Genomic DNA, 19,366 nt, shown 5'->3' with positions numbered 1-19,366 from the left:
ACGCTTGCGAGGAACTTGATGGAGAGAGACTGGCGAAGTTGTTCCTGTTGCAGCACAGCCCATGTGACAGCACAATAAATCTAGGCTAGCCAAAGAGATTCAAGCCTGTAGTGCAGGGGTGGGCAAACTTTTTGGCCAGAGGGCCACATCTGGGTGGGGAAATTAATTGCATGCAGGGCAATGAATGTAGGGCTGGGGCTGGGGGTTGGAGTGCGGGGGGGAAGTGTGGTGTGCAGGAAGGGGCTCAGGGCAAGGGGCTGGTGCAGAGGAGGGGTGCGGGGCGTACAAGGGGGCTCAGGGAAGGGACTGGGGTGCAGGAGAGAGTGCACAGTGAGGGAGGGGGCTCAGGGCAGGGGGTTGGGGTGCAGGCAGGGTGCAGCAGGGGGTTGAGGTGCAGGCAGGGGGCTCAGGGCAGGGAGTTGGGGTGCAGGGTGCAGAAGGGGCTCAGGGTGCGGGCTCCGGCCTGGTGCCACTTACCTGGAGCGGCTCCAGGGTGGCAATGGCGTGCACTGGATCCAGGGCAGGCTCCCTGCCTGCCTGCCCTGGCGCCACTCCGGGAAGCGGCCGGCACAACGTCCCTGTTTTGAACACCTAGGGACTGCTGGCTAGGTGTTCTTAGTGGGGCAGAGGGGGGGCTCTCAACTCTGGAATTTGCTTCCCCTGTTGGTTTGGCAGAACCTGGATGTGTTGGCCTTCATAACACACTTCTGCTAGGTTTTTGATCCAAGGGCTGGGGTATAGAGGTTAACAGTAGATGAAGCCGTCACTGCTGAGAGAGGTCATACCTGTAATGCTAATCTTGTTCAGAGGCCATAGTTTGCATGCTGTGTAAGAGGATACTTCATTGTCTTGGTCTTTGGTGCTTCCCACACTAAGTTGCAAAATGCCTATTATGTGTGGGCTGCAGAGATAGAGAGTCAAGGGCAGTAGCTCCCTTCTATGCTATCCCTTCTATCTATCTTAAATAACCTCATTATTATAATCTGATCTCTAAACAAAGACCACCTATGGAACGGAGGAGTCAGTAGGAGTAATGGAACAGAGAGCATCCCCCTCCATCCACTATCATTGATGAATGGCCATGGCAAGAAGGAGAAGGGACACATTGTAATAGTGTGAGGTCAGCCCTCTTGTGCCAGAAGAAAAACAGTCCAAGAAGAAACTCAACAAGATGACATTTTTACTAATGCAGAGATCTGTGAAATGGTTCTCATGTGCTGAGGATGGAAGACTGGTTGGTGCTTCATAAAAAAGGGTAATAAACATCAGTGTCTCAAGCTGCGAGGAGAGTACTGCAAGAAGCTGTGAGGTTTGATCCAGAGCAGATAAGTCCAGTCACAGACCTATACTGGGAGACAGATAATGGTGAGCACAGCCTAGGGGAGGGAATGGATGGAAAGCCAGGTCTGAATTTCCAGTGAGGTATGAGGCTACATATTCAGAGACATCTTTCTCAACATACTTTGTCCTTCTCTAGCCTCATTCAACTGAGGAGCTCCACACGCTTCCTCTGTATCCCCAGCACATAGCGAAGTATCACTTTCCCTGTGTTACATACAGGGAAACCATGCCTCACAGACCTTGCTCAAGGTCCCACAGAAGTCAGCAGCAGGATCTGCAACAGAAGCCAGAAATCCTATCCTTTAATCACACAATCCATCTTTTCTTCATGACATTGCTCAGGGAGGAAACAGTCACACTACATATAGCTTTGGTGCCAGGGCAAGCAGAATAAGTGATACAGTCTCTTACTCTAAAACTGGACAACATCCTGGAAGACTATAGAGGCTGCAGGGAACACTCTTGCCCTCATGCAAGAGGGCAGATTTGTTGGGAACTACTAAGGCTTTGCATTTCTGACTTAGTTTACAAATATGAAGGAGAGATGCTGTAGCCACACACTGCAATCATCAGCAGGATTGAATGTAGGACCATCAGCACCCAAAGCACAAACCCCTATCTTATGAGCTAAAGTAGAAACTCTGTTAACTGGGGGCAATCAGCAGCCTTGAATTGGAGGGACTAGTCCCTGGAATAGCCATGATTTCATTGACACTAAGGCCCACTATGCCAGAGGCTGTCTGGGCAAGGGCTGTTGCCGGATGTTGGTCTGTGAAGGGCTACATGCACATACAGCTCCTCTCTAAGATGGCTGGCTCTGTGATCACCACCAGGCCCTCCCCAGTCCACAGCACCTTAAAGGAGAACACAGATGGGATCACACCAGCCTTCAGCCGCTTCTGCCCTCCATAAAGCTCAAATTCATCCTGGGTGAAGTGCTGTGAGCAGAGGCAGGCTCCAGCACCTGGGATCCACAGCTTCCTGGAGCCAGGCTCAATGCGCTTCACAGCCAACATCCACCTCTTCCTCAGCTCATGGGCTTTGGGGAAGCTGCAGAGAGACAGGTGAACTTCTCAGTCCTGTTATGTTACCATGGGAATGCGTGAGACACGGCACACGACAGACATCATCCCAGTCCCCACGCCCAGGCCTGCCCCGTGGCACCCCCCGTCCATCCCGGTCCCCACGCCCAGGCCTGCCCCGTGGCACACCCCCGTCCATCCCGGTCCCCACACCCAGGCCTGCCCCATGGCACACCCCCGTCCATCCCGGTCCCCACGCCGAGGCGTGCCCCGTGGCACACCCCTGTCCATCCCGGTCCCCACGCCCAGGCGTGCCCCGTGGCACACCCCTGTCCATCCCGGTCCCCACGCCCAGGCGTGCCCCGTGGCACACACCCCCGTCCATCCCGGTCCCCACGCCCAGGAGTGCCCCGTGGCACCCCCCCTCTCGTCCATCCCGGTCCCCACACCCAGGCCTGCCCCGTGGCACACCCCCGTCCATCCCGGTCCCCACGCCCAGGAGTGCCCCGTGGCACACCCCTGACCGTCCCGGTCCCCACGCCCAGGCGTGCCCCGTGGCACACCCCCATCCATCCCGGTCCCCACGCCCAGGCGTGCCCCGTGGCACACCCCCGTCCATCCCGGTCCCCACGCCCAGGCGTGCCCCGTGGCACCCCCCGTCCATCCCGGTCCCCACGCCCAGGCGTGCCCCGTGGCACACCGCCGTCCATCCCGGTCCCCACGCCCAGGCGTGCCCCGTGGCACACCGCCGTCCATCCCGGTCCCCACGCCCAGGCGTGTCCCGTGGCACAACCCCGTCCATCCCGGTCCCCACGCCCAGGCGTGCCCCGTGGCACCCCCCGTCCATCCCGGTCCCCACGCCCAGGAGTGCCCCGTGGCACCCCCCCTCCCGTCCATCCCGGTCCCCACGCCCAGGAGTGCCCCGTGGCACCCCCCCTCTCGTCCATCCCGGTCCCCACACCCAGGCCTGCCCCGTGGCACACCCCCGTCCATCCCGGTCCCCACGCCCAGGAGTGCCCCGTGGCACACCCCTGACCATCCCGGTCCCCACGCCCAGGCGTGCCCCGTGGCACACCCCCGTCCATCCCGGTCCCCACGCCCAGGCGTGCCCCGTGGCACACCCCTGTCCATCCCGGTCCCCACGCCCAGGCGTGCCCCATGGCACACCCCCGTCCATCCCGGTCCCCACGCCCAGGCGTGCCCCGTGGCACCCCCCCTCCCGTCCATCCCGGTCCCCACACCCAGGCCTGCCCCGTGGCACACCCCCGTCCATCCCGGTCCCCACGCCCAGGCGTGCCCCGTGGCACACCCCTGTCCATCCCGGTCCCCACACCCAGGCGTGCCCCGTGGCACACCCCTGTCCATCCCGGTCCCCACACCCAGGCGTGCCCCATGGCACACCCCCGTCCATCCCGGTCCCCACGCCCAGGTCTGCCCCGTGGCACACCCCCGTCCATCCCGGTCCCCACGCCCAGGCCTGCCCCGTGGCACCCCCCGTCCATCCCGGTCCCCACACCCAGGAGTGCCCCGTGGCACCCCCCCTCCCGTCCATCCCGGTCCCCACGCCCAGGCCTGCCCCGTGGCACCCGCCATCCTGCTGGTCATGGAGCCATAGGTACAACTAGGAGGGCAACTAGCCCTAACCCTTCCCGCAGGAGAATAAACCAGACCCCGCCCCCCGATACTAGCCCCGCCCACAGGGATGCCAGCCCCGGGAAGCCCCGCCCACTGGGATACCAGCCCCTCGCAGCAGCATCAGGGCCCGATCCCGCGCCGACCTGTGGAAGGAGAGACCCCGGGCGCGGTTCTCCCGCGTGTCCCGGTTCGGACAGTTAATGGCGGAGCAGGCCTTGGGCATCGTCCGGCACAGCCCCGGGGGGGCTCTAAATCCGTACGCCGTCCTGACTGCTCTGCCCCGGGTGTCATGGCGGCGGCGTAGACGGTGGTTGGCCCCGGCAGGGACCCGTCGTCAGTTCCGCCCCTGCGCGGATTGGACCCTGCGGGGACCCGTCGCCCCGGTCTTTTCTGGGAAGGAGAGACCATGGCGGCGGAGCCGAGCAAGGCGGAGATTCAGACTCTGTTCAAGCGGCTGCGGGCGGCGCCGGCCAATAAGGTACCGGAGGGGGCCGGGTCCTCCCGGTCGGGACTGGGCCCCCGAAGCCGCTTCCTGTCTCTTCTGCTTCCGGTGAAGCTGCGGGGCCCGGCCCCTGCCGGCTTGGGGGGCTGCCCCGGATTGTGCCCCCTGCCCGGCCTCGGGTGCCCGCGGCCGGGCAGCGAGACAGGCCCGTTCTCGCCTGGGCCGGCCGGCCCCGCTGCCAGGGCAGGGGCAGCTTCCCGGGTGGCGGCACGTCCGGGGCCGGTGGCCAGGCAGCCAGCCGTGGTGCGGGGCGTTGATCCGCTGGAAGAGCCCCAGCGGCCCGGGACGCCACAGCCGGGACGGGGTGAGCGGGGGCTGGAAGCGGATGCGGGGGGCCTGCCCAGCGCCAGGGGACACTTGTTATTTTAGCATTTAATCTGCTAGCTCTGCTGCTTTCGTGTGGAAACGGGGATACAACCCCACCCAGCTCAGACCTCCCTGTTGCTCCTCAAGCTGATGGTAGGACCATCTCTCAGACCCTCTCTGACTTCCTTACTCTTCCTCGCTCTGATTTCCCTCTAGGCCTGCTTTGACTGTGGTGCTAAGAATCCAAGCTGGGCCAGTATTTCCTATGGCGTATTTCTGTGCATTGACTGCTCTGGAGTGCACAGGTCACTGGGTGTGCACCTAAGCTTCATCAGGTTTGTATGTTTAGCTCAGGAGTCGAAATGGGGGGATGCATTGTGGGGAACGGAGAGATGTTTTGATCTGCAGATCAAGGATGCATTCACTCACAACATTTGCTTACCTTGTAATTATTGGAATTAGCTGACGTTTGATTATCAGGAGGACTTCTGTCAAGCAGGAGGCACTTTATTCTCAAAAGTGCACAATTTTCTGTATAGCTTGCTGAATGTGTAATGCTTTGAATTTGGCTCTCAGCTCTTTTAACATATGAAGAAACTCAGTGAAATAGTCCTCAGACCACCAGTGTGTTACGTGCATTACCCTTAAGGGAAGAGCATTTGGATTATTCTGTGTCAGAGCTGGAATACTAGCAAAGAATTTCACCCTTTTCAGTAATATCAGTAAGAGGGGAAATGAAGGATGAAATTAGAGCTAAGATGATAAATGCCCGACTGAAGTGGATAGACATAAGTGGTGTAGTTTGTGACAGGGAAGATACCAGTAAGATTAAAAGAGAAAGTCTAAAAAAAATGGTGGGCAGTCCAGTTTTAATGTATAGTGCTCATTGTGGATCAACAAAGAAGAAGAAAAATGAACAAATGATTGGTTCCACAGAAAAGTAAATGATGAGGAGGATGAGTGGTGTAAGGAAGAAGGGCCATGTCAGGCATATGTGTGTGAGAGACTTACTCAAAGTGAGACCCATAAACAAAAGAATGAGGAAGTTCAGGCTCAGATGGTTTGGTCCTGTAAAGTGCAGTCTTGCCAACCATGTGGGTAAAGAGTCAAGCAAATTAAGGCCAGCCCAAAGAGTGGAGGGATATCATAGAGGAAGAAGATGTATTAGCATGTGGTGTGATAGAGGCTTAGACTGTGGACACAGCTCCCAGGGCACCTTGGAGTGAGAGCGCTCATAGCGCAGATCCCATTTGATGGCATTAGCACAAGGAAGAAGAAGAGTAAGAGGTGGTGATGTATTGGGCCTATTCAGACCAACCCCAGCAAGGTAGGTCATCACTGAACATTATCTGGTGTTTTGTTCATGTCTCAAATGATAGGACTCCCACCCTTTCCATTGCAGAGATTGTTCCTCAGCCTCACAAGTCCTGCTATCTTGGTGTTTCTCATGGTATTTAAGCTCCTTAGGATAGGGACTGTCTTTTTGTTGGGTCCGTACAGTGCCTAGTGCAGTGGGGTCCTGGTCTATAATTGGGGGTCTCTAGGCATGATTGTAATAGAAATTACTATTTATTTGTCCAAATTTTCCCACTTCTTCCTGTTACTCTCTTTGCTGTTTACACGCTTTGGATGTTTACAAACTGGTCTCTCCTTAAGTCATGTCTTAACTAGAGTAGACAGATTTACCTCTTCATCTTTATCATAACTCAGACCCTCAGCCCTTGGATGACTGTATTGCTCTTTTCTGATCTGCATCCCTTTTGTCTTTTTGGCACTTGGATGCCAGAACAGAAGGTAATATTTCAGGCACAGATGCACATGCACCAGAGCCATGGAAGAAAGCTGTTCCTTCCCTGCTCACTGATATGAAGCCACTGCAATCTTTTTTTGGCTTGCTATAGTGAGTGACCCTCCTGTTAAACTTCCCATCTGCTGTCTCCCTAAGAATTTCTACTTTCCAGGTTTCTCTCTCCATTTAGTATCTGTTCCAGCATCTGTTCCCCCAGATGTGTATTAGTGTCACTTTCAGAGCAGGCTGGCTAATAACATGGTTCTGAATCCAGGACACCTACATCTTCTTGATCTAGCTGATTTGTTCTTGTACAGGTCTACAGAGCTGGATTCAAACTGGAGCTGGTTCCAGCTGAGGTGTATGCAAGTGGGCAGCAATGCCAATGCGGTGAGGAACCTCTATAGGCATTTTGTTTGATTTCCCTTTCAGTTGTGGGCATTCTCTGCTTCCTGTGTGCCCAGCTCCTCCAGACATGGCTTTCTTGGTGCGTGGATACTATTCTTCTCTTACTCTCGCTGTCTCTGGATACCTGCAGGACAAGAGAGGCACTTTCATTTTCTATCTCCAGTTAAGGGGTCAGAACAGTGACCCTGGTGGAGATTAGAGACTCCTGATATATAGGTCTGTCATTTTCCTAGATCTCCCTTACATGAGATCTGAAGGATTTTTTTTTAAAGATAAGGGAGTTCTGCTCAGGAAGAGCCTAGAAGCCCTTGCCCCATGCTGTGATTCAGAAGCACACCTCCCTGGGAAGGGCTGGTAGTGGGTTCTTGAATCTCTGGATCCTGGAAGAGCAGGCAGAGTTGAACAGTAGCTGATATATTCCTGGGATAAAGCACTTTACTCCTCCTATACTCCTCATTCTCTGGGAAGTTCCCGCTTCCTGTTACTGCTGCTCTCAAGTTGGTTACTGATGTCTGATGCTTGTGGGAGTTTGACTTGACTGTCTGTAGACTGATTATCCGCTTTTCCTCAGACTGCCTTCTTCCGCCAACATGGCTGCACAACCACAGATGCCAATGCCAAGTATAATAGCCGAGCTGCCCAGATGTACAGGGAGAAGATCCGGCAGCTGGCGAGTGCTGCCATGGCCAAGTATGGCACCAGTGTAAGTGCTGACCAGCCTGTACCACAGTGGGAAAGAAGCATAATGCTGATTGCTGAGTCACATGTGATGTCTTCTTCCTTTCAGCTCCTGATAGATGGACTGAGTGGGACCCCAGGCCATTCCCCTGAGAAGAATGATGCTGACTTCTTCATGGAGCACACACAGGTGAGACAAACAAGCTAGATGTGGCTCTCCCTGTTGAAAGCTGCTTTGTCAACTTTCCAGGAGCCTGCTTTCACACCTTGTTTACATGAAAAAGGCTGATTGCACCTGACCTTGCTGGTAATATGGAGCTGCAGCCTGTGAAGACTACAGTTCCCAGCCAATAGCATGGTCCAGGAGTGGAGTATTGCAGACTGGAACTTCTGCCTGCTGCCACTCTGCATTGTAGGTGAAGGACAGCTCTGAGCACCACTGGAGAACTCTGTCAGCTCCTTTTGGCCTTGTTTTGGCTACCCCTTTACTACATAGACTCTTTTTTTTTTTTTTTTTTCTGACTGTTATGCCAAAGAGAGGTAGCCAGCAGGAGCTTGTGTACAAATCACCCCTGCTGTTTAGAGGCCCAGGTCTGTTAGATTTGGGCCACTGCTCATACGGTTCTCGTGAGTGGAGTAAAATGGGAACAGACCTGAGGGAATGTAGGATAGCCAGGATAGTCTTCTACCCTCCCCCAGGGAGCCAGGTGGGGGTTATCCCCTCAAATATGGACAGTCCTTCATCTCAGTCTAAATTGTGATGGCATCCCATTTATCTACCTCTTGAATGAGACTGTCCCTCTTGTCTCCCTACCCCACTGCATCCAGCTCAGCTCCATTCTCCCTCCACTGATGATTTCTTGGAACTCCTGAGGGAATACTGACTGGCCGTTAACGTCATCAGTGTCTCCGGAGAAGCTATGATATGTGCAGTTTGGGTACATGTTATCCTCTTTTGAGCTATAACTGGGTGGAGTCACTATTCACCTGGGTGGGTTTGGTATCTGTACTGGATCATTTATCCCTTTGAGACTCATTGCATCATGTTTCAACCGTTAAGCTTTCCAGTACCTGGGATGTGGCAGAGGCCAGTCAGAATCCAGCATTGTCCTCACTGGAGTCTGAGAGAGCAGCAAAGCCATTGGAAACCAGCGAGATGCCACGTGAGTTCACTGCTGAACAGCTTCTCTTCCAGCAAAGAATCTCACTGGGCTGGGGTTGGAAAGGCTCAGATTCTCCCTTGCTCCCTGCGTGGGCAATGAGTGGAAGTTTCATGCAACATGGTGTTGGAGTTCCGGTGAAATGGATACGTCTGGGAAACTCATTCTGCTCCCAGATCAGAGATATTGTGCAGTTCTTTGCTCTCCTTGCAGCATGTGCATGGAAACAGGATCTTTATGACTCGGGGTTTGCCTGACCTGTTTTCTTGGTGCTCATCTGCAGCCCTTATAATCCTTTCTGCTGCAGCTTTCTGCACTGTCCCTCGCAATATATGGGGTCTGCATATGGGGTGCATGGAGCAGGGGCAGATGAATATAGAGTTATAGAGATTCTGTTTCCAGGTAGATGTTGCAGGGAGGGAAGGGAGCCACAGAGAATCAGGGATGTGGAAGAAGAGCTGCTCCTTGAAAGAGCTTCATGCATCTCCCTGTAAGCTGGTGCTCAATGGTTTCTTGACTCACTTAATGAAGAAATTGTTAGTCTTCATTCAGCAAGTTACTCCTTCTGTCAGCTGCTGTGAAGAGTCATCTGCACTCTGCGGATGTTGTAGCTTTCTGAGAAACATCTGGAATGCATCTGTTAGGGATTGGGGCACTGAGAGCCCCCTGTCAGGCAGAAGAGGCTGTAAATCTGTAAACTTCTTTCCTCACTGTAGTCTGACTGCTCGTCTTGTCTCCATAGAGTCCAACGAAGGCCCATCTATTGACTTGTTGAGTACGTCTCCTAAAGCTCCTCTGGGTAAGTGAGAGAGCCTTCTGGTTTTTCCTACATCAGTGCCTCTCCTCTCCCTGTTACCCTGTCCCTGGGAGTGAGTCATTCTTGTTTGGCTCTAGCTGGCTCTGGGCCTGGCACAGTAGCTGTCTGTGCAGGTTTTCACTAGTGAGATCAGTAGAGCTGGAACTGGCTTGAGCCCATTCTTAGTTCTATAACAGGAATTTATCCTCCTGTGGAGTCTGCCCTCAGGGATCTGTTGTTGGCTTTCCAATCACATTGCGCTCTTGGCTCTCGTTAGGTTACCCACAGGCCCAGGCTCTGCAGCCATTGATTCCACTCTGTGTACTGGAGACTTCCTGCTTCGTTTGCCCTCCTCACCCAAACTTAAATGTGCATCTCATTCCCAACAGCTTGCTCCCATTCTAGGGTTTAGCACAGGTGACTAGATCTTGACTGCCCAAGGGCCATTCTAGTAGTTTTCTAGGAACCCAATGACAGCATATAACTGGCATACAATCAGCTCGCTTCAGCCTCCTCTTCAGTATGGAGGTGTGGCCAACAGGGACGGCAGGTCCCACAATGCTGTCCTCCTTCTGGCTCTGTAGTGTGTGGCTGGAGCCTGCATCTCCCTATTAGGAAGTGTGCGCGCTCCTGACCTGCACTGTGCTCAGGCCTGATGTAAACCTTAGTCCAAGAGTAAACGTTTCCCTCCCTGTGTTTGTTTCTCTCCCTCAGACGCGTCCATGTGTCTGTCTGCACAAGGCTCTGCTCCTGCCAGAGGTAACTGGCTAACAAATAGCCTGCACTGGCTGCTTGTGGCACCTCTGCCTGCCCTCTTCTATGATTCTGCCTTCAGCCCTAATGTTGGCTTCCTGGGCAGCAGAGTACATCCAAACTTTTGCCCCCGAAGTGGCAGATTCCAGGTGGAAGGAAGGGTGAGGGAAGCTGCTGGCTGCCTCTGTGCCCCATTGGGCTTTGGGATCCATCCTTCGGTGTGGGGTCTTCACAACCAGCCTCCCGGGCACAGTGGTTCAGTGCCCCTTCCAGATGTCTCCCTGTAACTGGGGCATAGCTATGCTGCCGGCTGCTTGGACTCTTCTGGCTTTCTGGATGACTCTCCCTAGAGGCATCTTCGGTGGGCACCAACCCCGCTTTCCCCACCTCTCCCTGGTGCTGCCTTTCCTTTCTGAGACATTGCTGGAGCTCTCCCAACAGACAGATCGAGTCTTTGTCCATTGACCCCACCTTCACCACCAAATAGAGGACACCAGCTGCATGACATGTCACTTACTGGTGCAGCCAGAACTTCCCTCAGAGTGACGTCCTCCCATCCAGGCCCACAACCTGTGTGCCTGGAGCTTCTCATTCTTCATGGTGGTCTCGCTGCTTCATTCTTGGCCAGGTGAAGTCACCTGGGCTGTGCTGTGAAACTGCATGATGTGTCCCGGACTTCGTTGTGGCTGGGCTGTGGATTTTTGTGTGTGGGCTGTTGCCTGGGCTGTTATGAACTAACCCCAGCTTGTTGAATGCTTTCACTCCTGTTCACTCACTCCTCCCTTCCTGTTCCAGAACTAAAATCTTCCCTCATTGGAAAGAAGAAGCCAGGCACTGCCAAGAAAGGGGTATGTCGGAGCTCCTATTACAGGGGGCTCTCCCTTGCACCTTATGCATCCCTGCTTTCCTTCCCCTGGTCACGGCTTGTTCCCTGGCACCTCACGTTGCTACCCTTATTGAGGCTGCCTCGGAACCTGGCCCTCCTTCTGAGGTGTCTGATGCCTGTTCGTGAAACCTTTTGCTTTCTGCCTGATTAGCCAATTGATGAGGCTCTGCTCTACTGGTTCTTCCTTCCCCCCGCACACTCAATGCCTTGCTAAATTGACTATCACGCCTTGCGGTATTATGAGTCCCACGGGTGGGCCCAGAATGCACGTGGCTAATCCCATACTGCATTGCACAAGTAGTTCAGTTCACTCTCTGTGGGTGCTTTCTGAAACATCAGTCACTTGCTGCTATGTGGTGTGGGGCACTGAACCAGAAAAGCTGAAGGCCTGATGTGCTGGGTATTTCTGATGGGCCCTGAACTCCCCTGGGCGTCTTAAGGAGAAATTCTCACTCTGGGTCTGTTTTATCCAGCTGGGTGCAAAAAAGGGGCTTGGAGCCCAGAAAGTGAGCAGCCAGAGCTTCAGTGAGATAGAGCGACAAGCCCAAGTGGCTGAGAAGCTGAGGGAGCAGCAGTTGGTGGAGTCGAGGAAACAAGCTGAGGAGTCCATGTGAGTGTCAAGCACTGGGGAAGCCACAGTCATGGGCTGAATACTTGCTTGCCAGGGCAATGAAATTGGCATGAGGCTGATGCTCTCTACCCTGAGAACTCTTAGCCTGTAGGTGCTGAACAAGCAGCAAAGTAGCTCTCTGGGCAGGAGCAGAAGGTAATCTGAAGTAGGAGTTGTCCCTCCAGCAAGGCAGAAGCAGCATTGCTGTGACTATTTGATTCAGTGCCTCTGAAAGGGGTTTGGGTTGGTAGATGTGGCAGTTCCCTGTTGCTCCATAGATTCTGGCTCTGTTCCACTAATGCCATTTTTGGGCCTGATCCAAAGACTGGCCTGGGATCAGGACCTGCTGTTTGTGCTCAGAGACTTTGTACACTAGTCTCTTATAAGAAAGTGAACACAATATGAAATCCTAGTGTAGATCAAGCTACATCGAGAAAACTACAGCATGCCCTTTCTATGCTAGGATTTTACAATGTGATTGCTTTGTTTTTGCATAAACCTACCTTTCCCACTGTAGATATGACCAGAGTGATTTTTGATTTTTTTTTTTCTTCCCCCTCCACCCCATCGTTCCACAGAATTCACCTTGGGGGAGAGGTGACCTTGTATCCACTCCTGTTGTTTCCTTTAGAGTCACTTCAATGCGACTGGCCTATCAGGAGTTGCAGATCGATCGGAAAAAGGAAGAAAAGAAACTTCAGAACCTGGAAGGGAAGAAACGTGAACAAGCTGAGAGACTGGGCATGGGATTGGTGTCCAGAAGGTATTTATTTTGGGGATGCCTGGGGTGGTACTTTGCTGCGGGAAAGACTATCTGGGGGTGCTTTGCTCTGGCTTAGATTAGTGCAGGAGCCTGCTGCCATCTTAACAGATGAGGATGAGGCAGGCCCTGCATTCTACTCAAAGCCTGGCCCCCCCATAGGTCTCTGACCCCCCTGGGCATTATTGGTGGCATTTGCTATCCTGCAGCATCGTTGGGTTATGGAGAGGTGAAAGAACACTTGGTATCTCAGTCCAGTAGACTCCTAGGTGGAGTTGAATTAGTCCAGTTGCATCATGAGATGGTGCTGGAGCCAGGCTCTGCTGGCTCATGATTCTTAGCACCCACATCTTCTCAGGGTTGGCCAGTTCTAGTTGAAGCAGGATGCTGTAGGGTTGGCTGGATACTGCCACCCCCTGGTTGGGGGTCCCTGAAGCCCAAGCCTTGACTCCCTTCCTCGTTAGTTCCGTCTCTCACTCCGTGCTGTCTGAGATGCAAGTGATTGAGCAGGAGACACCAGTGGCTGCAAAATCCTCTCGCTCCCAGCTGGACTTGTTTGAAGATGCCGGAGGCTTCACATCTGGACCCCCCAAGTAAGGCTGAACCTCATTGTGGTCTTTGGCTTAGCCCTGGGTTTCCTGTGGCTGACGTAGCTGAGTCCCCTGTGCTTGGTCCCTAGGTACAAAGATAATCCCTTCTCACTGGGAGATGCCTTCAGCTCGCGATGGGAAACAGATTCCTCTTGGGGTGTTGACAAAGGGGAGGAGGAGGCTGCAGTGACCATCTCCAGCATCCGGCCCATTGGAGAGAGGTAAAGGGCACGACTTTGCTGCTCCTGGAGCTGAGACTCTTGATCCAAGGGGTGGGCCTTGCAGTGAGGTGGAACTAGGCTGGTGTCCGAGGGGAACCAGGCTAGCGACGATGTCAGTGTCCAAACACAGATGATTAAACCCCAGCCCCACAAGCCTCTCCCATGCCTTGCGCTATGAGCAGGATCTATGGAAACCTCATCTCCATGGGTACAGCAACCAAAAACGAAATAGAGCCTTCAGTGTGTCACCCAGAGCAGTCCCTTGGGCTAGGTCGCTGAGACAGGAAGTACCCAGTATCTACACTGGCTCCTTAGTGAAAGAGACTCTGGCCTTTGACTCGCCTAACAGGGAAGCCCATGGCCTAGTGACACAATGGGAACTCTTGCACTGATCTCAAGGACCAAAAGAGTTTAAAGGTGTTTTATAAATTCCACTGTCCAACAATAGAACAGTGATGCTTAAGTTTGGGGGCTCTTTCTACAGAGGCCTTGGTTTTACTTAGTTCCTTGGCAAACACCCAAAAGCATTCATTCCAGTGTTGAAAGTTCAGGGATCAGATCCAAGAAATTATAACAAAAACATTTATAGTGAAACTGGAATTGTGTGATTATGCCAAACAAAATTAAATCTATTAAAATCTTTCTTTTTGGAGGCAAAATATCAGAGCCTCTTATTTTCAAAACAACCTTTTTTGATGAAAAGGAAAGGGTTAATTGTACTCTGTCCTGTGGTGTAAAGGATGTTTTACCAACCATGGTTTCAACAGTCCTTGAACCGTATCAGCAGGCCCCTTTTTGTTTGCACTAATCCAATTGCTCTGTATGGTTCCCTTACACTTGTTTAATAACACTGATTATTGAAAACAACTTGACCTATTTTCCATGATTAATTTTCAAACAGGCAGAAAGTTATGGGTTATTGTAACATTTATTTATGAACTTACACATACTTTTTACATTTGAGCTACAACTGGGGTAAATTGTTAGGGCTACTAATCACAACAGAACCTCATGACTGCCAGTCAATCTCAGCTTTGCTAAACTGCCCTCCTGATGGGGGATCAGCAGTGGCTCATGCCTGTGGCTTTGTAGGTTTGCAATGTGGGTGTCAGCAGAGCGGAGCTGATAAGCTGCCTTCCTTGCTGCTTCAGTGAGCACAAAGATCTAATGAGGTCTCTGTCCTGTCTCATCTCCCTCAGACCCACCAATAGGAGGGAGGCAGAGAGCAGGACATCTGCAGTGGAATCAAATGAAGCTCGGCAGAAGTTCGCCGGGGCCAAAGCCATCTCCTCAGATATGTTCTTTGGGCGGGAAGCAGATGCTGAGGTAAGTGCCACACTTATCCCCCGCACCTGCCTTTCCTGCTGTGCTTGGGCTGGTACTTGTCCCCTGGCCTGACCCTCTCCCATCCTGTCTCAAGCCCTGGTTTCATCCCTTTCTGTTGTAGCTGAGTCTGAGTCTTCTGCTTTCTCCTTGATGCAGTATGAAGCCAGGTCTCGATTGCAGCAGCTCTCCGGCAGCAGTGCCATCAGCTCCGCAGACCTCTTTGGGGAGGCTGAGAACGTGCACTCAGCAGGTTTGTTAGTACCTAGCTAAGGGAGGGGAGCGGGCAGACAATGGCAGACTCCTGGATCTAAGCCTAGAAGGGTCATGGCTGAGGGGCAGCTATGGCGCTGAATAAGCAGGGCCTGCTGGGAGGGGGCTATTCTTGCCCTCAGATCCCAACCCACCCCTTTTGCTGGCTCTTGGCAGGTGGTGTGTCAATTGGGAACGTGCTGCCTGCAGCTGACATCACCCAGTTCAAGCAAGGAGTAAAATCTGTTGCTGGCAAGATGGCCGTTCTAGCCAACGGTGTGATGAACTCTCTCCAGGTGAGGCAGGGGTGTTCCTCACTGTGGCCAGGGGTGGGGGTCTGAGCGTCCTACCTCCTGGGCATGTTCAGATAAACAGCAGGGCAAATAAGTTGAATTTGGACGCTATGGATTTCAGCCTCCTACCTCTTGCCTCATCTGCAGGAAGCTGCCTTCCCTTATCCTCTGCTTGGGCTCTGCATATGCACAGTGGGTTTGCAGGGACCAGTTCCTGTGCAGGCATTTTCATGCTACAATTAATGACCGCTGCCCTCCAGTAGCTGAGGCCATTCCATGCCACTGTAGTAAATCTGTTTTGGAGCTGATTTCAGAGCACCTTCTTGCACTGGTAAAGAAGACCCTTTATTGCCCCAAGGTCTCCTTCCCCCCCATTCTGCATCCCTGGGCAGAGTCCTCCACGGTGGGACTGCTTTCCTCTGACCTGCCTTTTGGCCTGGCATCCCAAATGTTTGTGATTAGCTCTGTGCTGGTCTGTCTCTCAAGTCCCTAGGAATGTTAAGCATCTCTGGATGTTCCTATCTGCAGCTGTCTCCTCATAATGTGAGTGGTTGGGACAGTGACTCAGGGTGTGTTTCCTTCCTCAGGATCGCTATGGCTCATATTGATGACCATGGGATTGCAGCTCAGACGAATGCCAGCGAGAGGCACCAGTCTCACCTTGAGTTGCTTGGAGTTATGCTGCAGGATTCTGTTTGTCTGTCTGGGGCGGGGTGGGTGAGGTCAACAGAAACAAGGGCATGAGGAGATGCCCATGCCCAACATCCTTTCCAAATAGCTCTGGAGTCTCATCTCTATTAGAAACCAATATGCCCTCAAACCGAACCTTCAGCCACTAGGGTGGGAGGCCTGGTCTCAGAAACCCCACGTTGCTCTGACAAGTGAGACAGGAGGTGCAGGTAGCTCCAGCCCTCACTGGCCCATAGCTTGTTATCTGAACAAGTGACTCTGTCTAGGGAGTTCCCACTTGCCCCCTATCATCAGGTCCACAAGGAAATGACCCCCATGTGTCTTGCTCAGTGCTGCCACCCCTTCCCCATACACAGGCTAGAATGGCAGAGCTAATGTGCTGGGGAGGGAAGCTCCATTCAGTCACCACATGGCAGGAGCAGTGGGAAATAGCAGTAAATGTTGTTGTGAAAATAACATTGGGTTTTCCTAGGACATGCAGGAATCTGTTTTGGTAGCATAGTAAGTGGGAGCACCTCCCTTCTGTAAATTAAGTCACACTTACTGTTTCTGTAAATCAGCATAGACAGAATAACCCCAGCAAAGCAAGAACTTAGTCTTGTTACATCAGGAGGCCAAGCCTGGACTCCAGAGGGAGCTGAGCATTGCAGAGGTATCTGCAGGCTAGGTGTAGAAACCCAGGATGTCTTATTTCCCAGGCACACCTCTTGTTCAGCTTCTTCCAGCTAAGCTGGGGCTGTGACAGGGTTACCAGTTTTGGTTGGGCATGTTCCTGGAGGTTTCATCACATGACGTTATCTTTAATTAAAGACTAATCTTAAATTCCTGGAGACTCCAGGACAATCTTGGAGGGTTGGCAACCCTAGGCTGTGTGTGCATGCTTTGTTTGAGGAACAGATCAGAGCCTCTTGTGGGGTGGGGTGGCATGGGACACAGAGAGGAATTGTGTAATGTATAGTGTCAAACCACCTTGCCTCCTGATGGTTCTCTACTCCTGACCAGGAAGTGTCAACAGTGTTAATACCTGCAGGCCACCCCTAGAGGGGGCCCTTGAGGGCTGGGCTGAAGGCACTTAGCAATGGGAAAAGGGCCCAACACTCTTACAAATGAAAACTCAAATTCTGTGTGGAAATAGAGGCAGCGGCCGTTTGTTCTACTGGCCCAACTTCCACTCAGAGCAATTCAGCCAGCATAGCTCAGCCCAGGGCCAAGTCTCCCAGGTGTGCTGGGTCTCCCAGACTGGTTTGCTTGAATTCCATGCTCCAGTCCCCTCTCTGGTTCCACTTGTTCTGTGCACATGGAGATGGAACAGCTCAAGCTGGACCCTGCTCCTCCCAGCACAGTGGTTCTGGGCCTTTTCCTTTTTGAAGTTACTTTAGCTGAGTAACACCCTCTGTGGGTAGAAAAGGCAAAGGGTGTTCCCCTTTCCTTTCCCTCCCATCAATGCTGCCTTGATGCCCAAGTAGCAGGGGCATGGCACCAGCCAGGAGCCTAGTGCAGAGTATGCTGAGCCTCTGTGTGCAGCACACCGTCCTGGAGCTTCCTTAAGTTGAGTTCCTTCATGCTGGACTACTGAGGGGCAGGATCTCTTCATTTTGCTGAATTCTCCCCTAATTTTAACAGGGGAATTAAATTATGGTTCAATACACTTCTGGGTTGTTTTTTTCTGAGCACTTGTTGGCAGAGGAATAGCTGTGGACAGCCCTCACCTGTGCAGACTCCCCTATGAGTCTGTCAACCTGTAAGGTGTAGCAGCAGCACAGTGGCTACAGGTTGGACCTAATTCCCTTGTAGGGGCAGTGACTGTAGCCCCCTTATGTTTTAATGTGTGTTTGGTGCCTAGATCCTACAGTGATGGGGAGATTTGCTGGAGTGGGGGAAGCCAGGGGGGAAGCTCTAGCCATCTGACTTAAAGGCCTAGCAGGGTCTTACCCTCCCACCTTTCTGTGGTTGTTCATTGTACAGTGCAGACACACAACCTTAACGTGTACAGTCACAGGATCTGAGCATCTACCTGCCTTGCCTTCCTGCAGTTCTTCCCGTATCCCCTGTGCACCTCCTCCAGATCGTGCTCCCTGGGCTCTGAAATATGCACTGATGCTTAGATTTTAACTGTTAAAATTGTCTTGGAGCAAAGCAGCGGCAGCCTCTCCAGCTACTCTCTGTCTGAGGGAGAGGATGGTAAAGGTTGGTGCTATGGCCTGGTGCTCCTTCTGCTCTGAGATGGGAAGGGATTTCTCTTCTCTGGACTGTTCGTATTATTTAGGAGATAAGGGTATCAATGAGCTGTGTTTGTGGCTGGGCTCAGGGCTCAGCCATATGAGGAGGAGTGAAGTGGAACTCCCTCCCTCAACTAAATAAAATCAGACACCTGTATGTTCTCTGTCTAGTCTCTTTCTAGAATGGGCCTGGGGTGCTGGGTGGGTTTGTGCAGGGAGGAGTGAGAGGGAGCAGGCTGAGCAAATGTGGGCAGCTCCCCCTTCTGTAACATGGGCTACATGAGGGATGCTCTCTACTGGCTGGGCCATGGCTGTGTTCTGATTTGGATTTTCAAATCACTAACCACCCCCTTCTCATCTAATTCTTTCCTGCCGGCTTATGCTGGGCTATGCAGCTTACTGGAATGAGGCAGCAGCGAGTGGAGAAGTGGGTGGTGGGTAGAGCAATCCACTTACTAACAACCTTCCACCCTTGCTTTGGAGCTGAAGCTGGCTTGATTGGTCTAGGGACAGGCCAGGCCAGCCCTTGTATGTTACACCCTAGTGTAAGTGGCAGCTCTATCAATAAACTGCAAGTAAACATCAAGCCACCAGCTGGGGAAAGTGATGCCCCACTGTTTGGGGTTCCTAGAGAAACCAAGCTTAGGTGGAGCTAAGGTTGAGAGTTTAATGTAGTTTATTCTAAGCTACTACTCTAAAGGGATGTTAAACCCTGGAATGTCAGAGTTAGGTTTTAAGTTTAACCACTACATGAATTTCCTGGGTTTATAATTCTTTGGGTCGGGATGATTATAATATTCCTGTAATGTAGTTTAGGGTAAACTATTAATCTGTACTCAGCCTTAAATTTATGTTGTTGTAGCTTTTGGTTGGGGGGGAAGGGGGCACTGACTGAGCTTGTGGGGTCCTGGCATTGAGTTGAATGTATTTCTCTGTTTGAATGTAATGTGGTAACTTTTGAATGCTGTATTTGATCACTTCCAAAATGCCAGGACTATTTTAGCTATCCATGTGCAGAACTCTACTGATTTTGGTGAAAATCAGTAAAGTGGCAGGGGCAAAAGGGGGCAGGGGAGATGCCTGGAGCTCCTGGCATCTGGCTAGTAGGGCCATTTAGCTTCATCCTGGTGTC

The 19,366-nt window shown here is 52.6% G+C and overlaps 1 protein-coding gene across 1 annotated transcript; it reads left to right on the top strand.

Moving 5' to 3' along the window:
- Positions 1-4,339: 4,339 nt before the first annotated feature.
- On the top strand, positions 4,340-18,398 carry ARFGAP2 (ARF GTPase activating protein 2). Its single transcript, XM_074955392.1, has 16 exons — positions 4,340-4,476; positions 5,023-5,141; positions 6,913-6,985; positions 7,575-7,706; positions 7,791-7,871; positions 8,742-8,844; positions 9,584-9,640; positions 11,186-11,238; positions 11,750-11,886; positions 12,518-12,649; positions 13,111-13,239; positions 13,326-13,457; positions 14,657-14,783; positions 14,940-15,033; positions 15,210-15,328; positions 15,913-18,398. The coding sequence occupies exons 1-16, from the start codon at positions 4,405-4,407 to the stop codon at positions 15,931-15,933; spliced, it is 1,581 nt and encodes a 526-aa protein (XP_074811493.1). The 5' UTR covers positions 4,340-4,404; the 3' UTR covers positions 15,934-18,398.
- Positions 18,399-19,366: the final 968 nt, after the last annotated feature.

This window comes from Natator depressus, chromosome 6 (genome assembly GCF_965152275.1).
Source record: "Natator depressus isolate rNatDep1 chromosome 6, rNatDep2.hap1, whole genome shotgun sequence".
Classification (NCBI taxonomy): Eukaryota; Metazoa; Chordata; order Testudines; family Cheloniidae; genus Natator; species Natator depressus.
This window is presented reverse-complemented; position numbering and strand designations above follow the sequence as displayed.

What these genes read in the sequence shown, in the direction of transcription:
- ARFGAP2 (XM_074955392.1), top strand. Translation starts at nt 4,405, where the DNA reads ATGGCGGCGGAGCCGAGCAAGGCGGAGATTCAGACTCTGTTCAAGCGG. An exon ending in TGGCCAAGTATGGCACCAGT is followed by an intron (nt 7,707 to 7,790) that starts GTAAGTGCTGAC and finishes TCTTCCTTTCAG; the next exon opens with CTCCTGATAGATGGACTGAG. An exon ending in GTGTGATGAACTCTCTCCAG is followed by an intron (nt 15,329 to 15,912) that starts GTGAGGCAGGGG and finishes TTCCTTCCTCAG; the next exon opens with GATCGCTATGGCTCATATTG.